This window comes from Engraulis encrasicolus, unplaced genomic scaffold (genome assembly GCF_034702125.1).
Source record: "Engraulis encrasicolus isolate BLACKSEA-1 unplaced genomic scaffold, IST_EnEncr_1.0 scaffold_200_np1212, whole genome shotgun sequence".
In the NCBI taxonomy this organism is placed as follows: Eukaryota; Metazoa; Chordata; class Actinopteri; order Clupeiformes; family Engraulidae; genus Engraulis; species Engraulis encrasicolus.
Genome location: NW_026945484.1, coordinates 16,266 through 40,009, shown reverse-complemented (window position 1 = coordinate 40,009; position 23,744 = coordinate 16,266). Strand labels below are relative to the sequence as shown.

Here is a 23,744-nt window from a genome sequence, read left to right as displayed (position 1 = left end):
TGATAGAATGAAGTTTGAAATTAAACCAACATTGCAATCATGTTTGATCACTATCAGCAATTTGTGTTCCGTTTTGAAAGCTTGACAGCCGCGGAGTGATATTCCTAGTACAAATCCTAGCTTCGTTTGACACATCCATAACTTTTCCATAGAGCGAACTCCAACATCTTTGAAGTTTGTAAAACTGAACGGTTTTCCCCTCTCCCTGACCTCGCTCGCAAACATCAAGAGTAATGCTTTCTGTCCGACTTTGTAAACCTTTCGTAACATTGAAACATATGCCATAACAATGTTTGGTTGTTACTAGATGACCCGTGTGTCTACACAGCATGTTGGCGAACAGAACGCACACTCTTCTCCCTTTCATCCTCCCATTCCATCTCGTCTCAAAAAAACATTCCATGTAATAATAACTAGAGCAACGAGTGACATATTTCACAATGTCAAGCCAGATCACATAGCGTTGCGTAACTTATGAATCCATAGGAATACGGCAAGTCATGTCTAATGCCATTTGTCACAGCAATTACACAAAATAACAGTAAAACATTACAACATGCCAAACAAAGGGTAACTTCTAGCCCAAGTTTTGGCTAACGTAGGCGAAGCCATTATACCACTGGGCTACCATCATAGAAGCAGAAAGCATAGCAAACCTGTTCTTCAGAGACTGTTGGTGCGCGCCACAAAATGTAGATCTGGGAATGCGGTTGGCACCGCGGACACTTTTAGAGTTTTCCGTGTAGGTATTAGACTTCGAGAAGGACTTTATGAAGTCGTCGGGACTGAAATGGTCACTGCAAAGCACCGGGGTAGCTTACGGAGCGTCTCCATCGGTGTGTTGATGTAGCCCTGCAGCCAGGAGCCAGAGTTTGGTTCTTTCAACATCTTTCACGGAAACCAATGGAAACTTGCCGATACCCATCTGTGGGCTTTATTATTGCAGTTGGTATATACACACTGATGTACCATGGTGCGATGTCGTTGGGTTTTAATCCACTATTCGATCCGAAAGCAGTTGTAGAACTAGCCTTGATTTGCAATGTCTCTTGCGGGTCCCTGCAGTGGGTGGGTGGGTGTGCTACATCACAACTGAAGAGAGCAAAGTAAAATTCCGCCGACCCCGAGAAAATAGTCTCTCAACATGGCGAAATCCACACAGTGCAAGGTTGGTTTACTTTCAAACTTCATTCTACTAAGACAAACATTTACACTTGCAGTGTGGTATAATAAAGGTTTTGTTTTGAATGTTGTTTAAACGGGATAAGACTATTTTTGGGGGCAGGCTACTACCATATCCGTTCACTTGCGCTAGCTTAGCAACATGGATATGAGAATTCACAAGGACTGCATGGAATGTGAAAAAAACGTTCTGGACACATTGTTTACACCCTGGCTGACTCGGAAATGAGGTCTGGTGTCCAAAATCCCGGAGGTACACTTTAAGGACGCTTCATGTGCGCAAATGATAGACGGCTTTAACATTCCCCTTTTCACCCGAGCTCACTTGAAATATACCCAGAAGACATGGGAAACTATAATTTGCTTACAGAAGTCAGCAGAAGTTGCAGTCAATTCTTTTTGAAAATAATAGTGTCTTGCACATCCTGCACTATAGTGAAAATTGACCATGCAACTTGAATTAGCGCTAACTTCAAAAGTCAGCCCCCATGATGGGGGTGCAGTAGTACATTGGTTAAGCTGTTCTAACTCACCTGTGGAATTGAATACAGTACTGAATGGAATACGTAAATGGGTTTTAAACAGCATGAATAGCCACTCGTGCTTTATATTTTGAAGGGAGATCTTCGATTACTGCCACATAGTAAGGACAAATTGCATTCTCTACTATCTTTTAACAGTTTAACTCCAACATAAGGACCAGCAGGACATAAAATGGCTGGCTTTTGGTCAAGACCTGCCACAGTGTAAGCACTACAGAAAGGAAAACATTGCAAAATATGACAAGGAATACACCTACCATTTAAGCTGTTGAAATCATGTCAAAGATAGGAATCAACACTGTTTTTATATAAAATCATCTAATCGGTTAATGCTATTAACTGTTAAGTGTTGTCCTTTGTTTTGTTTTTAGTCTTCCTCGACATTTGCTGCCTTTTATTGTCCCTGTCCCAACTCTTTTGAGACGCGTTGGATTTACATATTCATGAAAATCCCCCAAAACAATAATTTTGGTCAGTTTTGATGGCTGATATATTTTCTTTGTACCGTTCTCCAACTAATGTCAGACCCAGACTTTTTGAAAATGGCAGTATTTTGTTATTATTCACAATTAACCTTGCGTCCCAACTTCTATGGAGTTGGGGTTTGTAGATGTCTTAGGTCTTCAGAATCTCCTACTGGTTGCGCCTGTGGTCTCATCTAGACATGGTGAAATGGAACCAGCTTCCTGTCCAAATTAGAACTGCCCCAACAGTAGGCTATCGTGTTTTAAACAGAAATTAAAAACAGCTTTATTCTCATCTGCCTTTGGTGATAATTATCTATCTATAACACAATAGTTTTTTCTTCTCTTTTCGCTTTCCCTAATCTTTAGCTCATGACAATTATGTGCTATATGTAATTTTGATTGACTGATTGAGTGAATGACAGTTTGCAGAAAAAGGTTGCCAATGCTGTTCATCATTTGTGTGTGGGCATGTATGTCCGCATGTTTATGTCAATTATGTCTCATCAGGAAATTTACCAATGAGGATGTTTTTGCAGAGCAGCTGAATAAGTATCTCAATGCATGTTTAGAGGAAGGAAATGTTGACCAGGTGTGCTAATTATCCAGTTTCCCAGACAGCATCGACGGCTACCAGCTACTGACCATTGACCTAACCCTAACTACTCTGTTATGAAGCAGCAGACATACTGTAAATTATGGTATTTTATGTGGTGGATTTAGTTCGCTCTTTATCACCTCTTGTGGACATGTTCAGAGTAAAAATGTGTTCTGAAGTACATTGGGTATGTAGCAAGGGGGAGTAGAGTTGCCCAGCTGGGACTCGAACCCAGAGCCTCTGGGGTAGTACACTAGGGCCCTGACCGCTACACCAAAGAGCCAGGCTCAGTGACATGAGAGTCAGAACACACCCAGAACCCTAGTGATGGTCACTCCATCACACTGCCTACCCCTTCGGCACACATTCATCAAGGGCGCCTGGAGCCGTACGGCCGTACGCACTGTGCGTACCTTCACCAGTGGAGGAAGTTTTTTTTTTTTTTAAATAAATATTACGCCTATAGATAGATTTCATGTTTACTAACAGCGCGCCTGCGCACGGCGACAAGGGGCAGAAAGGCTTCTACGGCCATAGAAAAACAGTATACAGCTCTGTTAAAATCTACGTGTGTTACTTTTTGTTATTTTGCTAGTTGCTCTTTTTTAAATAAAAAACGACCGGTACACACTCTCCCGACCCATCCCCAATCGTAATTTTGCCACCTAGAGCCTTTCCTAGGTCTAGGTTTCATGATTAAAAAGGCAGGATATTTACAGCATTACATCTGAAGGCTGCCATATGGGCTGACACTGATGTTGTTAAAACGTGCTTGATCAAAGGTGACGTTTCTTCTCCAATGTTTTTGTACACTACATTAAGGAAAAAGGGGGAGTGAGCGAGAGGGCAAAGGATCTTGCTTGGATGTAAAACGATCATTCATGTGCCATAACAGGAGTGCTTACAACTTAAGGCAGTGTGCAGTTTGTGCTTGGTGCAGACTTGACGAGATACATACAAAATGTATCTGCTTGTGCGACTTTTGGCAGATAGTTGTTCATAGAATATATGTTCATACACTTGATTAACCGGCATTTAAACGGAAAGGCGACCGTACCAAATAAATAACCTGGTGAATTTGAACATCTAATAACTACACGTTAGCTAGCTAGCTAGCAGCGAACGTTAGCGTGTTAGCTGGACAACTAACCACTACCTCCAAGTCAGACACGAGTCTCCCATCTTACATAAAATGTAAATTTAAAGGAATAGGTCGGTATTTTGCATTTGGGACCTTAATTATGGTGTATCATACACTGAGCTACCCACCTGTGTCACTTTTGTTTGATTTGAAGCCTTCCGTGAGATTTTGGGTTTGGGCGATATCCACAAACCACCATACAACGGGAGTCAGCGGGGCACAGACTTTAAATCCGTCGTACACGCATAAACAGTATTTTCTTATTTTGTTTAGGGTCATTGGGATGATACAATTACGTTTCCGCCTCATTTCAGTCTTTAAATCTCCCGGGTTCAGTGAACGAATTAAAAATCTGTATTGACTGAGGTGTGCCACGTCATCTTTCTGCGACGCTCATTCTGACAGCCAGCCAGCTCTGCTACGGCAGTCGGCAACATGATAAAGTAACAAGAAGCAAACGTTGAAGCTCTCGGTTTTTAACAGTTCTTCGGCTAGAACTTTGCTATGGGTTGAATGTGCGCATATACTGGATGCTGAAACTAAACGACAAGCTTTATGAAACCGTGGCATTTTGCGTTGAGATGGAAAAGGAACGCGCCACACTCTCCTGGATACGAGGCTACGTGTGTGCGGTTTCTACCAGCAAAACAAACTAGCAGGACAGAAGTGACAGCGTCAGAAAGAAAACAATGCTGTTCCGATTGCTGATGGAGACAACAGAGGTAAGGACATATTATGTATCTTGAGTTTTTGAATGGCTAATCTTGGTGTCGCCTCAAACTAGCTCTCTTCTCGGTGCCTTCGTATGGCTGTTCATGCTACCAGCTACAGATAGTCAAATGAATCAAAGCTACGTTTGGTCTCAAACAAAATTGTACACGGAAAATACGCATAGTATTCCTTCAGTAGGCAAGACAATCACAATCATATGATAAGCCCTGCACCAAATCATGGGGTATACTTATAAGTACAGTTGACTTTTACTTTAACTGCTACTAGTAAAAACATTCAGCTGTCTAGCCTACTGAGAAATGGTAGGCTACATTGATTCTCATGTCATATCACTTGGAGGTTTTACAGTGTGATACTGATCTGATGTAGTGACACACTTCTTTATTTATTTAGGAAGGTGCCAAGTAACTCTGGAGGATATTCTTGCCATGACGAATCGAGCTGGTATCAACGTTCTTCGAAGTTGAATCGGAGATTATAGCCAAAACTCGCAGGAACACATAGCTTTCAATTGAGTAAGTCGCCGAGGAATTTGTAACTTCTGTTTGATTTACTATGCCCAGACAGCTTTGTCGATATTGGGGTCAGTCAGTGACGTTAGTAGTAACTTCACAGCTAAAAAAACCTGTCATTGACTGAAGTGTCCCTACCGCTTACTTGCTGTATTGTGATCATCTGTCTCGTAGGAAATGCTGTACACAGCGCCCAGCGCCCTGGGAGCTGAAAGTCTGCGGCCAGGTTACAGTACAGAAGGGTCATCCAAGGTGCACCATGACCCTCATCCATCTCCACCATACCATATGCTGGATGGAGTCAGAGTCTCTACATTGACTTATCATCTTGTGTTATATTGAGTAATTACAATGAAGTTATAAATCTAGTTGGTAATACTACACATAATTTGACATTACACATCTTAGGTGCATTGTGGGGACCCCTTATTGGACCAAATGTAGCTGGTTCGAATCCCTCCTGACCTCTCCCTACATCTCCATCCATGGCTGAAGTGCGCTTGAGTAAGGCACCTAATCCCATATTGCTCCACGGATTGTAACCAATACTACTTTTGGTAAATGAAAGCGTCAGCTAAGTGCAATGCATTTTTTAAAAAAAAAATGCAATGAAATGAAAATGTAATACTCCATGTCTTTTGATAACATTTGTAAATTAATTTCATGCATCATTCCATTGTAACAATCATAGGGACACTTTCTCAACTTCCACCTGCACAATATCTTGGACTCACAGGAAGAGATTATCTACATAAATCAAAAGACACCGCACACTGCTTACCATTCTTTTTCTTACTTTATTTTGACACACAGGGCAAAATGCGTTGTTAGCTCAGAAAAATTAAGGAAGAAAAAGAACAATAAGCAGTGTGAAATGTCTTTTGAATTTTGTTCATTGTTCACCTTCTCCTGCCTCACATCAGCACCTGCATTGCTGAGGGCTTGTGCACAAGGACTCTCTTGAACTTAGGTCATCAATATAATTTGATGGCCATTGAAAATAAATTTTACACATTTATCCATTTGTCATTACTGCCTCAAGTGTCATTACTTTACCTTCTTTACATAAAGGAAAAGAGAGAAGATTTTACTGGGACTTTAATGTCAGCAGGTGTGACCAATAACAATGTGTACATCATAATTGTAATCATTCAGTCATTAACAATGTAGGAAGAAGTGAAGAATCTTGTAATAATGTAAGAAATGTCTTATTGGGTAACCAAGATGTCACTATCAAACATCAGAAAGTATTTTAGATAAATAGGGTTTAGGACCTTCCGAAATGATTGCTCTGTCATGACACTAAAACATACATGTCTGTTCTTGGGACTGGAGTGGAGAGTTTTCGTGGTGGAGTGTTTGTTACACTCAGTTTATTCTATAGAGGGGTTGTCTCCTTTCCAGCACTCAGTCCATTAGGTCCTTTCAGAAGGTCTGGCGTCTATCTGGAAAATAGAAATGACAATTGTAGTGTATTATGTATGGCCATTGAACAGGAATGGTAAAGGCCAATCACATGAGTGCACAGTAGGTGATGGCAGTAATGTAACAGAATGTGAAACTCATAAAGATTGTCTGCTCTCCAGATACACCGTGATAAGTCAAAAGGTGTTAGCTGAAGGCCTCTGGACTTTTTTTAAATAATATTGGACAGGAAAGCAATGGCCATTTTGCCAGAGTAATACTGGATGGAAAAACCCTTTGAAAATTATCGACACGAAAGTAATTATAATTAATATTATATTAGTATTAGTAACTATTGTAATTAGTATGAATGGTGTACTGTATGGGAAATACTACAAACGTGGCTCATAACTGGTTTTTCCCCTGAGCCACACATCCCATGTGTTGCAACGACATTTCAGTTTTTGCACATAAAATGTGTTCGTGATAACTCGCCTATGGAATACACCCTGGTGTGTTGTTTAGACTTCTAAAACAAATGCAGTGGAGTGTGCCTGATGTGTTTACCTTTGTGGTAGACCATGCCGGTGTCAAACCAAAGTATTATCCAGACGACCGTCTTCAGGTGGTAGTGTTCGTCTGCGAAGGGCTAGTGAGAAACCGGGTCAGGAAATGACTGCACAGTAGATACTGATGGCTGGTCAACGGTGGGCTGCTATTCACAGGTGTCGAGTGAGGACGTCATGGAAAGTCCAGCTCTTGAGTCTTGACCTTCTCCTGTCTTTCTAAATAATAAATAAAGAAGTGTGTCAATACACCAGTATCACTGTAAAACCTACAACTAGTATGACCTGAAGATCAAGCAATGTAGGCCTACCAGTTATTGGCTAGACAGTCGAATTACGTGCCGTCAGTTTTACTAGCAGTAAAAGTGAAAACCACAGTCGACCTACTCCATGATTTGGTGCAGGGCTTTGACAGGCTTATCATATGATTGTGATTGTCTTGCCTACTGAAGGACTACTATTTTCCGTGTACAATTTTGTTTGAGTCCAAACGTAGCTTTGATTAATTTGACTATCTGTAGCTGGTAGCATGAACAGCCATATGAAGGCACCGAGAAGAGAGCTAGTTTGAGGCGACACCAAGATTAGCCATTCAAAAACTCAAGATACATAATATGTCCTTACCTCTGTTGTCTCCATCAGCAATCGGAACAGCAATGTTTTGTTTCTGACGCTGTCACTTCTGTCCTGCTATTTTGTTTTGCTGGTAGAAAGAGCTTTGGCGCAAAAGCCGCACACACGTAGCCTCGTATCCAGGAGAGTGTGGCGCGTTCCTTTTCCATCTCAATGCAAAATGCCACGGTTTCATAAAGCTTGTCGTTTAGTTTCAGCATCCAGTATATGCGCACATTCAACCCATAGCAAAGTTCTAGCCGAAGAACTGTTAAAAACCGAGAGCTTCAACGTTTGCTTCTTGTTACTTTATCATGTTGCCGACTGCCGTAGCAGAGCTGGCTGGCTCCTGGCTGTCAGAATGAGCGTCGCAGAAATATGACGTGGCACACCTCAGTCAATACAGATTTTGAATTCGTTTACTGAACCCAGGAGATTTAAATATTGAAATGAGGCGGAAACGTAATTGTATCATCCCAATGACCCTAAACAAAATAAGAAAATACTGTTTATGCGTGTACGACGGATTTAAAGTCTGTGCCCCGCTGACTCCCGTTGTATGGTGGTTTGTGGATATCGCCCAAACCCAAAATCTCACGGAAGGCTTCAAATCAAACAAAAGTGACACAGGTGGGTAGCTCAGTGTATGATACACCATAATTAAGGTCCCAAATGCAAAATACCGACCTATTCCTTTAAGTTGAAAGGGGGGTATTGTTGAATATATGACCTGACATATAAACCATTTGAAACAGTACAGCTTGCTAGCAATGCTACCTACCGAATCTCAATAAGCGTTGCTAGCTAGCTAGCGCGCTACATTACCTGGACAAAATCAGCCCATTTCTGATGTTGCATTGCTACTAGATCTCAAGACTCTACTTGTAGATTAATCTACATTTTGTATTTCAATTGTAAGGAGATGAAAAACGGACAACAGATCTCTAATAACTTAAACATCTGTGTCATAACAACATTGCAATCGTTTATGCTAGCTTTCGCTAGCTAGCACCACCACCAGTGTGTGAGCTTGCTAAAGCAAGTTACCAGTTTTAAAACAACTAGGATCTAATTACAGTTGGAAGTTGGCAATTCGGTTATTAACAATATGAATGCCCTCTCCAGTGTATAATCAATAGCATTAAGACAGTGCTAAAATCTGTTACAATAACAATACATCAAATTGCTATGCAACAACCTGCTTTATCAAAAAAACCCTTTAAACTCATTAAAACCTACATTTCCTAAAAAACGGATGCCCTGTGCAAGGTATACAAATCATCCCGATCACATAACTAACTCTGCAAGTACAGTTGAAAATAGATCAGCATCTTAAAATCCCACTTTCTTAGACAAGTTATCCACAGCGTCGATAGAAAACAATATTGAACTGCGCGGCTTTCTGCCCCTCGCATGCGCAGTTGTTACCTTAGTGACGTTGCCTGGAAATCTATCTATTGTGTCTTCTATGAATGTTGTGACAATGCAACATATTATATGAGAAGAAGCAGCATGAAGCAAATTAAAGAGCAGAGACTGTGGTTGAGCACCATTCATTTACAAAGGTAGATATAGCCGGCTTTTTGCTTCTGAGCGTAAAACTCGCGCGCTCCTGAAAAAAAGATACAGTAACAAGTTCTAGTTCCATCAGCGGAATTCTAACTTGAGCGGCTACCTCCAGTCAGACATAGCCCACAAGTCTAGTAGTTCTAGTTAGCAAAGATAGCTCTCCATTTCCCACTTGGAATAACACATATGTCGTGGCGTCGCTGATGGCAGAAAAATCAAATAACCGAAGTTAATGTCTTGAAAGTGACAAGTTTCAATCGTAGCCAAAAACCAGTTTTCATGTGGGCTAGCAGCAAGAAGGCATTGGATGGTAGCAGTACAGGTAGGCCTAGGCTAAGCTCTTTCATTCATCACTGAGCCCGCCGCGGCGAATATTATCGGGTACTTTGCTTCTGGTGTCATATTTCCTGAAGTATTTTGGTTACCGTTCTGTGTATTGTGGCTTTCTACAGAGACGGTTTTATGAGAGGTACGGAACTTTGCTTTGTACTAGCTTCGGACGGCAGCACTGACAGCTGGTTAGCTATGTGTGCTACGCAAATACATTATGTTCGGGAAAGCATTAGTTCTAAAGCAATTCTGCATGTTTTGATGACATGCAGTTTGGGTGTTTCTAATGCTTATTGCGCACGTTTTCCTGTTAGCTGACATGAACGGCATTCTGCGATTTGTGTGCTTGTGCTCTGTCTCTATTGCGCATGTGTGATCAGCCTGGACTAACATTCAGTGCATTCCCCGGTGGGTTAACAGGTTGATGTAGTCGCTTTCTGCCTTTTCTTGCACAACGTGCCCGGGCTTTTTATGGTCCCAGCTCAGCCATGTTTGTGACGTGAACTTCATTCATGCTGCAGCAGACACCTCTGCGCCAACTTTCTACCCGAGTCGAAAAGTATAACGCTTGAAAAGTTGTATCTAATGATATGGCGTCTGTCATAGCCTACTTGTTTCATCCCCATGCACGAGAGAGAACACAAGTGCATGCAGGCCTTCGTAGTATCATAGTCAGGGAAGTCGCTGCAGTTCAATGTCACAGTTTTTGTAAAAAAAAAAAAATAGTAATAGTAAGCGTATGCATGGCTGCACCTAAAGAAGTGAAACGCCAATATAGCCAAAATAGCCAAACGGTTTTCAAAACCGTATAGGCCTACACCTTGTCAACGTCAACAAGTTACCTTGTTTCCTAGCCTAAAGCAATAAGAAAAACTGACGACTGATAAAGAAAACCACCCCAGACATACTGACTATACTAAAATCCTATTTTTTTCTCCTCCGGTGTCATGGTCCGCTGTCATTTCTCCAGTGTTTTTTTTTTTTTTTGGGGGGGGGGGGTTGGTGCGTACCTTACTGGTCAAGTCTGCAGGCGCCCCTGACATTCATGGTGTCCCTCACACAACTGCCCGTCATGCTTCTCCCTTCTAGTGTGCCCGATCATCAATGCTTCACCCATCACTGGGGTCCCCAATCCTGGGGGTCCCTCACATGGAATTTCGGCTCACACACAATGGGTATGCTTCCGATGGCCTTATGGTAGCCATCCCACTTCTGACACCATTTGTAGCGAAGGGGAGTACAGTTGCCCAGCCGGGAATCAAACCCGGAACTTCTGGGATAGTACACTGGGGTTCTGACCGCTACACCAAAGAGCCAGGCTCGTTGGCGTGACAGTCAGAACACACCCACAACAACCCTACTGATGGTCACTCCATCACAGGGTAGGTTAATGCATATGTAGTGGGGTGCCGGCCCCTTTAAGGCAAAGGAACCACTCGGCGTCATGGGTGCGTCACTTCCCTAATTTCTTGTCTGGCATTTCTTCATCAATAAGAGGTCTTTATGGAGGCAGTCAAGCACGCTCTGCTCGTCCTTGGGCGTCTTCCGACTTCTGGCTTCATCCGGCTGTGGCTGTCGTCGTTTCTCTCGCCGAGAATTGTGTCTGTTCACCGGTCCTTTTGGAGGTATGTAGCTGGGCTCCTTCGTTTATGTCGGCATGTCATTCTTAGCTGGTTGCTAACGGGTCTACCTGCATTGATTCCAGGTGATGTTCTCTGGATGGCGTTGCCATCTCCAGCTGTGCCCAGCACTATCCATTTCTACTAGCTGTTTCATAGCTACAACGTCTCAAGTGTTCATCTTCTGCACTACGGTATGTAATAGCAGTCCAGCATTGTTTAGCATTTTGTATTTGCCTAGCCTAATGGCTAGCGTCTTGTCCTGCTTGCTCTTTCACGGTTGCTAACCCTGGCTTTGCATTGTTTTCAGGCTGCCACGGTGCTCAGCCTGTACCTGCTCCCATTAGCGATTTCATAATCGACTGCGTTGCTTCAAGCGTCATCCATCGTCTGCATGCCGGTGTAAAGGAGGCTAACTAGCACAGAGTTGGCGTGGAACGTTGGTAAAACCTCCCTCCGATAGCCTCTTACAGTCTCGTGCCGTTGGGCCGAGAGACTAGTCTCTTGGCCCAGCGGTATCGTACTGTGTCTCCCATTGCCGGACCGATGTAGTTGACGAGGATGCAGGTTCGATCCCCGAGGGGGGTGAACAGGTGCAAGATGACCTCTGTCACAGTGGTGCCGCTGACCCGGGATGGGAGTGAGGTTTAAGGGGGAGAGTGTAACGGAGGCTAACTAGCACAGAGTTGGCGTGGAACGTTGGTAAAACCTCCCTCCGATAGCCTCATACAGTCTCGTGCCGTTGGGCCGAGAGACTAGTCTCTTGGCCCAGCGGTATCGTACTGTGTCTGCCATTGCCGGACCGTTGTTGTTGACGAGATCGCACGTTCGATCCCCGAGGGGGGTAAACAGGTGCAAGATGACCTCCGTCACACCGGTACCAAAAATACTGGATAAGAGAAAGATAACGCAAAACACGCCCACTCAATGCAAAAGCGTGTGCTCAAGTTGGGTCTCCTAAGGGGGCGTTGTCCCCTCCTTCTTCTTCTCTTTTTGAGGTGTTTGCACAAGACGTGCGCTACCGCCATCTACAGCGCTAAGGGGACTTCATTTATTCTCAACCTCGGGACTCCGAAGGTCCCCTAACCGAAGGTCTCCTAAAGGGGCGTTCACCCGACATAAAGTGGATACCGGAAAAGAAACAAAATGACGCTTCTTGTTAGATCCACCTTTTTTGCCGGTACGTAACAGCATCGTCTAGCATTGCATATTCACATAGCCTTATGGCTAGCACCTTTTCCTGCTTGTTCCTTCATGATTGGTTTTCTAATACTGGCTTTTGCATGGCTTCCAGGCTCAGCCTTTATCCATTCCTACTAGCGGCTACTTTGTCTCAACCAGTGCCCTTGCTGTACACTTGGGGCGCCAACGTCAAGCTTTGGGTAAGTCCTATTGACTCTAATACTATTATTGCTGCCCCCAGCATGACTACTGGGGCCCTAGCTAATTTTAGCATGTGGTCTGGCTTTATATTAGGTTACCGCTGTGGCGGCTATCAGTGTGAAGACTCCGGCTGCTGTTTACTAGTGGGAAACTGCTGTTACTACAGAGAGCTGTGCCCTGAGGCACTTGTGCGCTTCATCGTGTGTTACTGTGTAATCGTGTATGTGTGGATACTCCGCTCAGGTGCGTGTGCGCTTCATTGTGTGTTACTGTGTAATCGTGTGTGTGTGGATACTCTGCTCAGGTTCGTGTGTGTGTTCAGTGTATGTGTGCTAGTGTGTGGGCCACTCCACTGTGTGTGTGTGTGTGTGTGCTTGTGTGTGGGTATTCCACTCTCTGTGTGTGTATGTGTGTGTGGGTACTCCGCTCAGGTGCGTGTGTGTGTGTGCGTGCTTGTGTGTGGGTATTCCGCTCAGTGTGAATGGGTGCGTGTGGTTGATCATCGTGTGCAGTGGATGAGTGTGGGGATCCATTGGGAGACTGTGTTGGGTTGGATGTCTGGGTGGGGTAAACACCTTCTCTTCCTTTTGATTTTCTGTTTGCTGTGTATTAATTTCCCTTATTTAATTGTGTGCACTTTTTAATTTTGTTTTATTATTTTGCATGTTTTGCTGCGTTTCTTTTCATTTTGTGACAGCCCCTAGTGGCAAAGTATATGCATGACAATTTTGTGTGTGGGCTCTAAGTGCAATATAGAAGCATTGTGCAATAATGAAAATAAAGATTTCCACAATAGAATTACAGCCAATGTCTCTGACTTTTCTTGCACGAACCTGTGTTTGCCTTGTGAGGGTAAAGTGTGAGTAGTTTGGTTAATTGTGACTTCCAAACTCATTTTCCTTCGGGGGCTCATACCTCCCGGGGGTGGCGTAGTCGAGATTACTTCCTGTTTAGCCACTTCGCTACACATATCTTGGCCTCTGCCTTAAACTGGGCTTACACTGTGCGACTTTTGCCCCGATTTGGCACTCGCACGACTTTTTGAGAGTCGGGCCGATTTCTTGCTCAATCGCAGGTCAATCGTGAGTCTCGCATCGTGCAGTGTACATGGGGTAATGACAAGCGATTTTGCCTCACGATTGTGCAATCGCAGGGTCGCAAGAAAATCAAAACGGTTTGAAATTCTGGTCGTGGCTCGTGCGTAAATCGCACAGTTAAAGCAGTGCTACGACCCGATTTGACACTTCACATGCACAAATCAATAGGGCTGTGCGGTTCGCTGTTGAGCGCGACCTCATCTCCACCTCAGGTGCGCATGTTCCCTCCTCTGCAGACCGGGGAAACATGCCTGTCGCGTCCTACGGTGGAAGCATTTCGCATGCATCCGTCTGTCGGCTCGTGTAGTGTGAGGACGTGAGTCGTGAGCTGTGAACTTTTAAACAGTGAAATTCCATCGTGCAGTGTGAGCAGAAGCTTAAGACCCACGAGTGAAAATGTCGCACAGTGTATGCCCGGCTTTAAGGCCCTTGCACATATAACCGATCCGACTAGACGTCCCAACTATGACTAGTCAGTTGTCTGTCTGGTCCCCTCGTGCTTGATTGGGCACAGTTTGCTAAACAAACACACAGCGCCGACTTCACCAACCATGGACACTCCCCCGGGTAGCACCCAGAAGGATTTTGTTATAACCTACTGTAGTAACTTCTGCGTTGTTGTTGTAGCAATGTTTTCATGTTTTCGCGAAGTCAACTCTCTTCTTTTCACAAGTAGTCACAAGTAGGAGTTGATAGTAGATGCATTAATGACTAAATACAGTAAGCTATAGCCTAAATGCCCATAGGCAAAGCCCCCCTCCTAATCCATCAAGACCACATTCTCTGTCTTTTGGTCTCAGAACTCTACGACTTTCGTGGTTCACTGTAGACTTAATTTCTCGCACTGCCATAGTTCGCTAAAGAGGAAAAAGGCAAGATGGGCGTTGTCTTCACAAACACAGTGAAATACGCAACATGCGTCTCATTTTTGGCTTCGTGATAAGCATTGTCTAGAGGGAGAATGAATGCAAAGTGGAGCACGTTTTCGATAGGCAGACGGTAATTTCACAACATTTAGTTGTAGGGGCTATATTAATGCGGATGAAAATAACGCTGCCTAATAGACTATCCTGCTAATCGACCTCAACGTTTGTCTGATTTCGGGCAGCTCTTTACTAGCGATTTCATGCTGACAATGGAAACAAATGAAGAGTTATTTTCCAGAATGAGATAGGCCTATATCCACGTGCGTGGATATATCTCATTTTGGAAAAGAGCTCTTCATGTGCCGGTAGGATCGCAGCATTTAATAAGAGAAAGGGTTGAATGGAAGTTTCTCACACGTGTGCGTCATTTACTTGTTTTTAAGCGCATATGCGGACCAGGGGCGTAGGCAGAAATAATAAAACGCATGGGCCCAGAAAAAATCAGACGGGCCCAACCCGAAAGCGTGTAGGTAGATATTATAATACCGGGCTCAAAAATTATACTTTGAAATTGAAATCATTGAAATCACAGATTAACCAGACTTTTGACAAAATGCTCAATTATTGCTCAGTGCTATGCCATTAATTATAGTTCAATGAGGCAACAGTTGACTGTTAAGTGTGAATGGGGCGGGCCTGGATGTCAAGTGGGCGGGCCCAGGCCCACCCATGGCTACGCCTATGATGCGGACCCTTTCCTGCATGAAGCCTGCTGTTTTTAGACTGAGGTGACAACTAGGTAACAAATGCCCTCCCACGTCCTGGCCAGTTAGCACAAACCAATCAGAGTCTGGCATGGAGCCCGACCACCGACGCTGTTCTCAACCCAACTGAACATGTTTAAAGTCTCCCGACGGAGACCCACGACCACCAACATCCTCCAACTACCCCAGACGCAACGAGACACACCAAACCAATGCTGACCCAACTGTATCCAACGCACGACAAGACCCAAATGTCGGGTTGGTGTAGAGTAGCCTTTAGACAATACCACTTTTTACTTTTACATGTCAGCTACGCGTATTACATTGACTTACCAATGCAAATTATTTTAGAGGTGGGTTTGCTATGTCTCTCTCCCAGCACAGTGGAAACACTGATTAGGTATTCTCCACCAATGTCCAGCTCAGTAAAGCGGTATTGGAGATCTGTGACAGTTGCTGTCTGTAGACATTCCCCACCAGTGCTGATGGTGAGCAGGTATGAGGCCAGAGCTACTCCTGGTGGTTTGCTCCATGACACTGATGCTGATGTTAGATCCACATCCACAGCAAGACCATCAGGTGGAGGAACTGACGATAAAAAAAACAGATGTAATGACACCAAGATCGACTGGGGACAATGACCAGTTAAAATGGATTTAAAACATTATGAAGGGAATTAATGCAATGTTTTTTTTTAATAGTTTATGCTTGACTTGAAAAATTATTATGCTGTTATGCTCACCTTTTGGCACCTTAAAGTCAGGTTTGTTCATTTGCTTTTCCTAAGAACATATGAGTTAAGATATGACAATAATGATTTTTTTTAGTTTTTTACTAACTGTATAGTTTTTTTATATATACTAATTTTGTTTTAATCTATGGCATTCATATACCTGATGTTCTGTCAGGGCTGTTGTATCTCCAGTGGCATCCACTAGCTTGTGTCTCTGCAGTGCTGTTTTATAGTGATCCCTCGTGTGGAACTCACAGTAGGAGGCATGGCACGTCAGGCAGGACTTTAGCGCCAAATCCTGACAAACTTCACACAGAAGCTCGGCTGTTTGAGAACTGTGAAAACATGTATTTTATAAATTCAGATAATTTGAATGAATGAATGAATGAATGAATGAAGTCTTCAGGAATTTTCAAAGGTAAATCACTGCCTTTTGTAGTATCTCAACAGTAATTGGACAAAGTAGTTTAGGAAAAAAAGACATTCCCCAGTCACAAAAAAGAGAACATGTGTCATGTTGCCTTCATGTAGCGCAAGCTTTAAGTGCAAAACTCACCATGTGACCAAACATAGGGTGACTTCAGGTAATTTGAGCCACTTTTTGGTAAATCGCTTGGGAAAATAACAAAATACCATCTATGCACTTTTAATGTGTATATATAATTAATAACTACTATATTTCATCATTTTGTGTTGGAATTATATTATAAAACATAATTATTTAGGCCCCACAAGTCTTGAAACCCTGTCTGTGGCAACTTTTTTGGAAGGAGCCGCTAATTTGAGCCACCTTATCTGGTAATTTGAGCCGGTTAAATAAAAAAGGGAAAAAGTCAATAATTCATCATTCCTTTTCATACTAAATCACAATTCTGTACAGCCACATGTCTCTGGACAGTGTTCATCCTATTTTTTCACTTTTTCTGTCTCCTCTCTTTTCATCTGCATTCATTTATTTTCACCTGTCATCTTCCTTCATTTTTCCTCCAAAAGTACACAAACATGAGCTAGCTACCACTAAACAGCAGCTAACTCCCATTGATTATAATGGTGGCTCAAATTAGCTGAATGTGGTGGCTCAAATTACCTTAACCCACTGAGCTAACAGTTGAAACACCATAAACATACTTTTTTCCGAAAAGGGTAATAATATGCCACACTAACAAACATTATTATAGTGCATTCCATCCACACAGAAAAAATACTTTGTTTTTATGTGTATATCTACTGATAGGCCTATATGTAGATTATAATACTTATAATAATTTGGCTAACTTTAGCGTGCCATGCTAAATTCCATGCAACTTTCTGGTGCAGCCTTCATTGGAATGACTATCCCGCCCACCATATCAATCAAAACCCTATCCACCATATCAATCCCCTGTTACATGTTATGGTCTGTTGTGGCAACAGATTGCCATACTTTGTAGTCATTGGCTCTCATTTCCAGAGGGGCTAGAACCCCAAAACCTTAACTGGCTCATTTTAGCTGATGGCTCAAATTACCTGAAGTCACCCTACCTAACGTCTGTGTGAACAGTAGTTGAATATTCTGACTGTACTGATGCCCTACTTCTCACATAATCTGGCTGGTCCAAATAAACCCTGGTAACAAGATTAAAATAATGATTTTAAAACAACAGAAATACTAGATGCATGAGTAGTGCCATGAAGTCCCATCAAGCTGAATCAAGTAGCTGATGTATATCTTTTGTTGAAGGAACTTGTGAATACCTTGTCTCTGTATGCTCTCCTGTTATAGTCATGGGGGTATTCATTGACTGATCACTCTTCATGGACATGCAAGAGGGGCATGGTGAATGGCTGTAATACAAAATGTTGCAGTTACAAACGAAACCATTTCCTATGTTATCATATCATGTCCTTGTTATCATATCAGTTGCATTAATGGACTCTGTGAAAACAAGATGGCTGTTACAGTAATACTGTGCTCACCTCTGATCCCTTCGATCACAGGCTGAGGTTTCCCCAGTAACAAGCTGGTCTGGAGCACGTGTCTTCTGATGATCTAGGCAGTCATCTGTTTTAAATTGGATTTCCTCATCGCACCAGTCACTCCTCATAGACATGACTGTGGCACACGGTGACAGTGGCTGACTGTAATGCAAAACGTTCCAGCGAGTAATCAATCCTCCAACCAAATCAAGCCAACATATACTAAACATAGTGAAAGTGGTTCGACTTAAGATGTCTGGTAATAGTGTTCTCACCTTTGCTCATCTGATGCGTGCCCTGACGAGGGCTGCACTTTTGCAGAGTTTTCCTGACAAACATCAAACTTGGTTTCACCTTCTCTTGGGGCGGCTGTGCTTAGGAGCTCCACCTTTCCCGTGGTTCTCTGTTTGGCCAAAGTGATGTCATCTGGACCCTCACTATGGAGAGGAGGCCCCTCTGCCACACTCACTTCTGCACCCTGCTCCTCCATGAGACTGGATGACTCACGCTGCAGTTGTACTGTTCCTTAAACACCAGTGCTGTTTAATAGAAGTTACTGGGTCAATAATTTGCTATGCCTTGTTCAAAATACATTTTCATAATCATGTAGTAGCCAACTCATCATCATGCAACCGCCAAGTGATATCCCAAAAATATAAACACACTCACACACTCTCAGATTTCCTCAATTATAGGCCTATCTGATGACTACCTAGAGTACATAGGCTACCTTTTGTTTGTGAAAGCTTGGGTTTCACCATCTGAACTTTCAACCCAGATTTATCAGTATACCTTACTGTATAATACTGTATACTGGACAGTACATCACAACCCCCCCCCCCCCCCCCACACACACACACATGTTCCTATGATTTGTTTTAGTAAGAAAAAAGTAAGAAGTAGTAAGAAGGTTAACATTTGAAAATAGACTCACAACATACTTAAATACATTATCTTTATAGAAAACAAGGATATATAATTTAGATTTAATCAATTTTGATAAAATAATGAGGGTATAAAGGTCAAAAATGTCAAATAAAGTAACAGTAAAAACATGAATTACAAATGTCAACCTGTTCAATTCTCGACACAACACGTTATAAACTACTTCGGCATAATTATATTCGTCTTGTTTAACAGTGACTTAAAGTATCATAATATAATATTCACAATTGTTGTCAGTAATTTGGGGAATTAACTGTGTTTACTTGTGTTTCCTGAATTGCGTTTGAGGAGCCATTTTGTTCATTGCACAATATCACCATAACCATACAAGTGCTTTTAAATAGGCCTACACAATCCCACATTCCCACACCAACTCTGGAGACTTCAAAGAATGTTCATGTGAGAAAGTGCTCACACACACAGACACACACACACACACACACACACACACAAGCTGAATAATATACCTGCTGCACAACACACTGGATCACAAAAGGACAGGGCAAGGGTCAGTTTAGTTAGCAGAGGACAGCTAGAACATGAACCAGTTCGGTTAACTGGTTTAGAGTAGACAGACATACGTGCAACTTGTGCACCAGCCCCTTCGCACTCCAGTTGGACTGTAGTTGGAGCATAAACTTTTTCATAAACGTATAGGCCTATGATAAATACAAAATATAAAAGAAATATATTTAATATACATTAAATCAATGACGTGCATAGGATTAATTAAGCAATATGACACGAGTGGGAGTGAGGTTGTTCTGGGACACCCTCACGGGTGTGATTCGCCGCAGGCACGAAGCCGCAGGCTGAGTGCCGTAGGTAATTACACCCGTGAGGGTGTCCCAGAACAACCTCACGACCACAAGTGTTATATTGCTTTTATACAATAGTTCCTTTGCTAACACAATTAGTTCATTGTTAAATTATTTTAATTACTTTATTTGATTGCTTATTTGCTTGTTCCTCCGCTCCGGAAAAAATAGTTCCAGTTATTGTCTTCGGTTGCTGCGCAACGCGCACCACGTTGGCTACGGTTACTTTGTATCTTTGGTCGCGGAGTGATTATTAGATGTGAAGAGTCATTCATAGAGTGTTGGAGGATACCCTCACTCCTAGTGACGTGTAGAACGCCTCTTGTCCAATCACAATTTGTGAAATAACTCGTGTACTATTGTATAAAATGAAACGACTGTTGAAAAGCAAAAAAATGGAGCAAATGGTAACACTGTTTTAATGGTTAACTATTACAGTGGATCTACCACATAAGGTAGGCTACAGTGTAATAACCAGTGTAACAATATTTAATACCATGTAATACCAGTGTAACACCATGTACCAATTTTGTACATCATGCATTTGTGTGTAAGTGGTATTAAATGGTATTGCATATTGTTACACTGGTATTACACTAGTATTACATGATATTACATATTGTTACACTGGTTATTACATTGTACCTAATAGGCCTATGGTAGATTCACTGAAATTAACCATTAAAATAAGGTGTTACCAGGCAAATCAATTCACCCAGTCAGAAGTTATGGGCCAAATGAAAATTTCACCATTTTGAAAGTGTTGACCTCCAAACTCGAATCTCATGAACCTTAACACACCAAATCTGGGACAAATCCATCCAACTGGTAAAAAGTTATGGGCCAAACAAAAATTCTGCCATCTTGAATTCAGTCATCTTGAAAGTGTTGACCTCCAAACTCGATTCAGTTCATGAACCTACCCAAGAGCATTCAAACACCAAATCTGGGACAAATCCATCCACCCAGTCAGAAGTTATGGGCCAAACAAAAATTCAGCTATCTTGAATTCGGCCATCTTAAAAGTATTGACCTCCAAACTCTAATCAGTTCATAAACCTAAGCATTCACACACCCAATCTGGGACAAATCCAACCATCCGTTCAAAAGTTATCGCGTTAACACGAAAGACCTAACGCGGCGGACACGGTGGCAGCGCAACCAAAACCATTACATAGGCCTATAATAATATAGTCCGGCATTAGATACTAAAGCCAGCGCTGGAAAACTGTGTCAGCAATTTTCAGAGACATACAAAAATATTTTTGCAAACAAAACTCAGGCATTCTGCATGAACTCAAACATACTTCTGCTCAATCCTCTCAAATGAACTATTCTATTCTACAGTATTCTCTTCTCTTCTGTTCTATTCTACTCTATTATGAGTATAGCCGTCGCTAGGCATAAGCATAGCCTCAACCACTTTGCCCCCAAAATTGGGGCCTCCTAACTGGGATTAACTAAAAACGTATATATATATATTTTGTATCATTATTCCATTATGAGGGGACCTCCTGACCAGTTGTGCTTGGGCTGATACTCTGTTCCATTCTAACAAAAAATAGGACTCTAAATTTGCATCACAAACCTGTTTGGAAATAAGCCCTTTTGGAAATTACCCTTTGGCTCTGCTCCAGCTTCCTCAGCAGCCATTTTGAGCCGATCGTCTGACATGGGAACCACACGCTATGAAGGACAGGCTACTACACTATACTGGCCTGCTCTTGTCAACAGCACCACTGCTAGATTTCTATAGGCCCCCATGGAAGACAGCAGATGTAGCTAGGGACTGCTATTAAAAATGAGTAACAATAATCCAAAATCAGTGCCACAGACGTGTAGTTCATCATCAACCATGATAAGCAAATAATACGCAGACATAATACTCCTGGGTTACTCTCCTGGGTGCTGTTATAACATAAGAACAAACAAGCATGTACTCATCCTTCAAATCTGTATCTCAAAATCCACTAGTTTGTCACACAAAAGCAACCTCCCATAGCACTAACATGCCACAAACAACAGCCCATCACAGCCCGCACATGACATGACATGCCACGCCACACTAAAACTTCACTCAATGTACAGATCTAATCATATTAACAACAACAACAATAATAATAATATAAAAAGAGATTATTAACTTTATTTTCTTTACAGGCTTCAGGAAGTAAGCCACATGAAAGGTATGTTACTCAAAAAAATCATGGGTTGCAACATTCAATCATGTCAATCATACATGACAGCTAAACATTTCATATTATGCCACAGTATTAAGACCATATTATTTCAAATCATAATAAAATATACAATCTCACCGAAGTGTTATCACATTGCAAACATCAGAATGTTCTTTCCTCCTCCTTGACTAGTCTGACTCGTTTACCTTTCTCCTCCCTGCTGAGAGGACTGGCAGTGTTTTCTCTCTCTCTCTCTCTCTCTCCTTCTCTCGCACACACACACATTAAGTGACAAAGTTGTCTTTCCACATGCCACTTGTTCACTGTTGGCATCTGTATCTCATCTTCTCTAACCACCACCCCCCACAAGCCTGCCATTCTCTCTCCCTCTCCCCCTCCTTCTTTCACCTGGGAATTGGCATTGTGTTTCAGAAAACTGGCTGAGGAAATAAAGAGTTGCTCTTGAGAATGGGAGCTCTGTTCAGTTGATAAAATGTTTTGATCAACAGCAGTCAGGATCATCTCCCACCCCCACGCAGCAAGATGTGTATGGGGGGTGAGTGACTGCCCTCTCCTCTATCCTCGAAATAAAATAAAGCCAAAACAGCTGCAGGCATTCTGCATGAACTCAAACATACTTCTGCTCAATCCTCTCAAATGAACTATTCTCTATTCTACAGTATTCTCCTATTCTCTTCTATTATGAGTAGAATAGCCGTCGCTAGGCATAAACAGAATAAGCAGTGATTAGGGCCTCAACCACTTTGCCCCCAAAAGTGGGGCCTCCTAACTGGGATTAACTAAAAAGGTATATTATTTTTTTTAATTATTATTCAATTATGAGGGGACCTCCTGACCAGTTATGCTTGGGCTGATACTCTGTTCCATTCTAACAAAAAATATGACTATAAATTTGCATCACAAACCTGTTTGGAAATAAATACCCTTTGGCTCTGCTCCAGCTTCCTCACAGCAGCCATTTTGAGCCGATCCTCTGACATGGGAACCACACCGATGCCTTGAAGGATGGGCTACTACACTATACTGGCCTGCTCTTGTCAACAGCACCACTGCTAGATTTCTATAGGCCCCCATGGAAGACAGCAGATGTAGCTAGGGACTACTATTAAAAAGGAGTAACAATAATCCAAAGTTAGTGCCACAGACGTGTAGCTCATCATCAACCATGACAATCAAACATACACTGTCACAATACTGCTGGGTTACTCTCCTGGGTGCTGTAATAACAAGAACAAATCATGGGTTGCAACATTCAATCATGTCCATCATACATGACAGCTAAACATTTCATATTATACTGCAGTATTAAGACCATATTTTTTCAAATCATGTTATCACATTGCAAACATCAGAATTTTCTTTCCTCCTCCTTGACTAGTCTGACTCGTTTACCTTTCTCCTCCCTGCTGAGAGGACTGGCAGTGTTTTCTCTCTCTCTCTCCTTCTCTCGCACACACACACATTAAGTGACAAAGTTGTCTTTCCACATGCCACTTGTTCACTGTTGGCATCTGTATCTCATCTTCTCTAACTACCACCCCCCACAAGCCTGCCATTCTCTCTCCCTCTTTCTTTCACCTTGGAATTGGCATTGTTACAGAAAACTGGCTGAGGAATTAAAGAGTTGTTCATGAGAATGGAAGCTTTGTTCAGTTGATAAACATGTTTGGATCAACAGCTGTCAGGATCATCTCCCACCCCCACGCAGTA

General features: G+C 42.4%; 1 protein-coding gene and 1 long non-coding RNA gene across 2 annotated transcripts; both read right to left on the bottom strand.

Annotated features, from left to right (window-relative positions):
* Positions 1–6,252: 6,252 nt before the first annotated feature.
* Positions 6,253–8,081, bottom strand: LOC134442660 (uncharacterized). The gene is made up of 3 exons (XR_010033426.1): positions 7,766–8,081; positions 7,143–7,360; positions 6,253–6,616 (listed from the first exon to the last, which is right to left on the bottom strand). It is a non-coding gene; the product is annotated as an uncharacterized LOC134442660 (long non-coding RNA).
* A 7,613-nt stretch (positions 8,082–15,694) lies between these two features.
* On the bottom strand, positions 15,695–22,243 carry LOC134442661 (uncharacterized). The gene is made up of 7 exons (XM_063192705.1): positions 22,152–22,243; positions 18,346–18,609; positions 18,071–18,232; positions 17,849–17,938; positions 16,275–16,449; positions 16,124–16,163; positions 15,695–15,969 (listed from the first exon to the last, which is right to left on the bottom strand). The coding sequence occupies exons 2-7, from the start codon at positions 18,558–18,560 to the stop codon at positions 15,701–15,703; spliced, it is 951 nt and encodes a 316-aa protein (XP_063048775.1). The 5' UTR covers positions 18,561–18,609; positions 22,152–22,243; the 3' UTR covers positions 15,695–15,700.
* Positions 22,244–23,744: the final 1,501 nt, after the last annotated feature.

Coding starts and splice junctions, on each gene's coding strand:
- LOC134442661 (XM_063192705.1), bottom strand. CDS start 18,560: ATGGAGGAGCAGGGTGCAGAAGTGAGTGTGGCAGAGGGGCCTCCTCTC. Junction 18,233..18,345: donor CACGCATCAGATGAGCAAAG/GTGAGAACACTA, acceptor TTTGCATTACAG/TCAGCCACTGTCACCGTGTG. Junction 16,450..17,848: donor GGAGAGCATACAGAGACAAG/GTATTCACAAGT, acceptor ATGTTTTCACAG/TTCTCAAACAGCCGAGCTTC.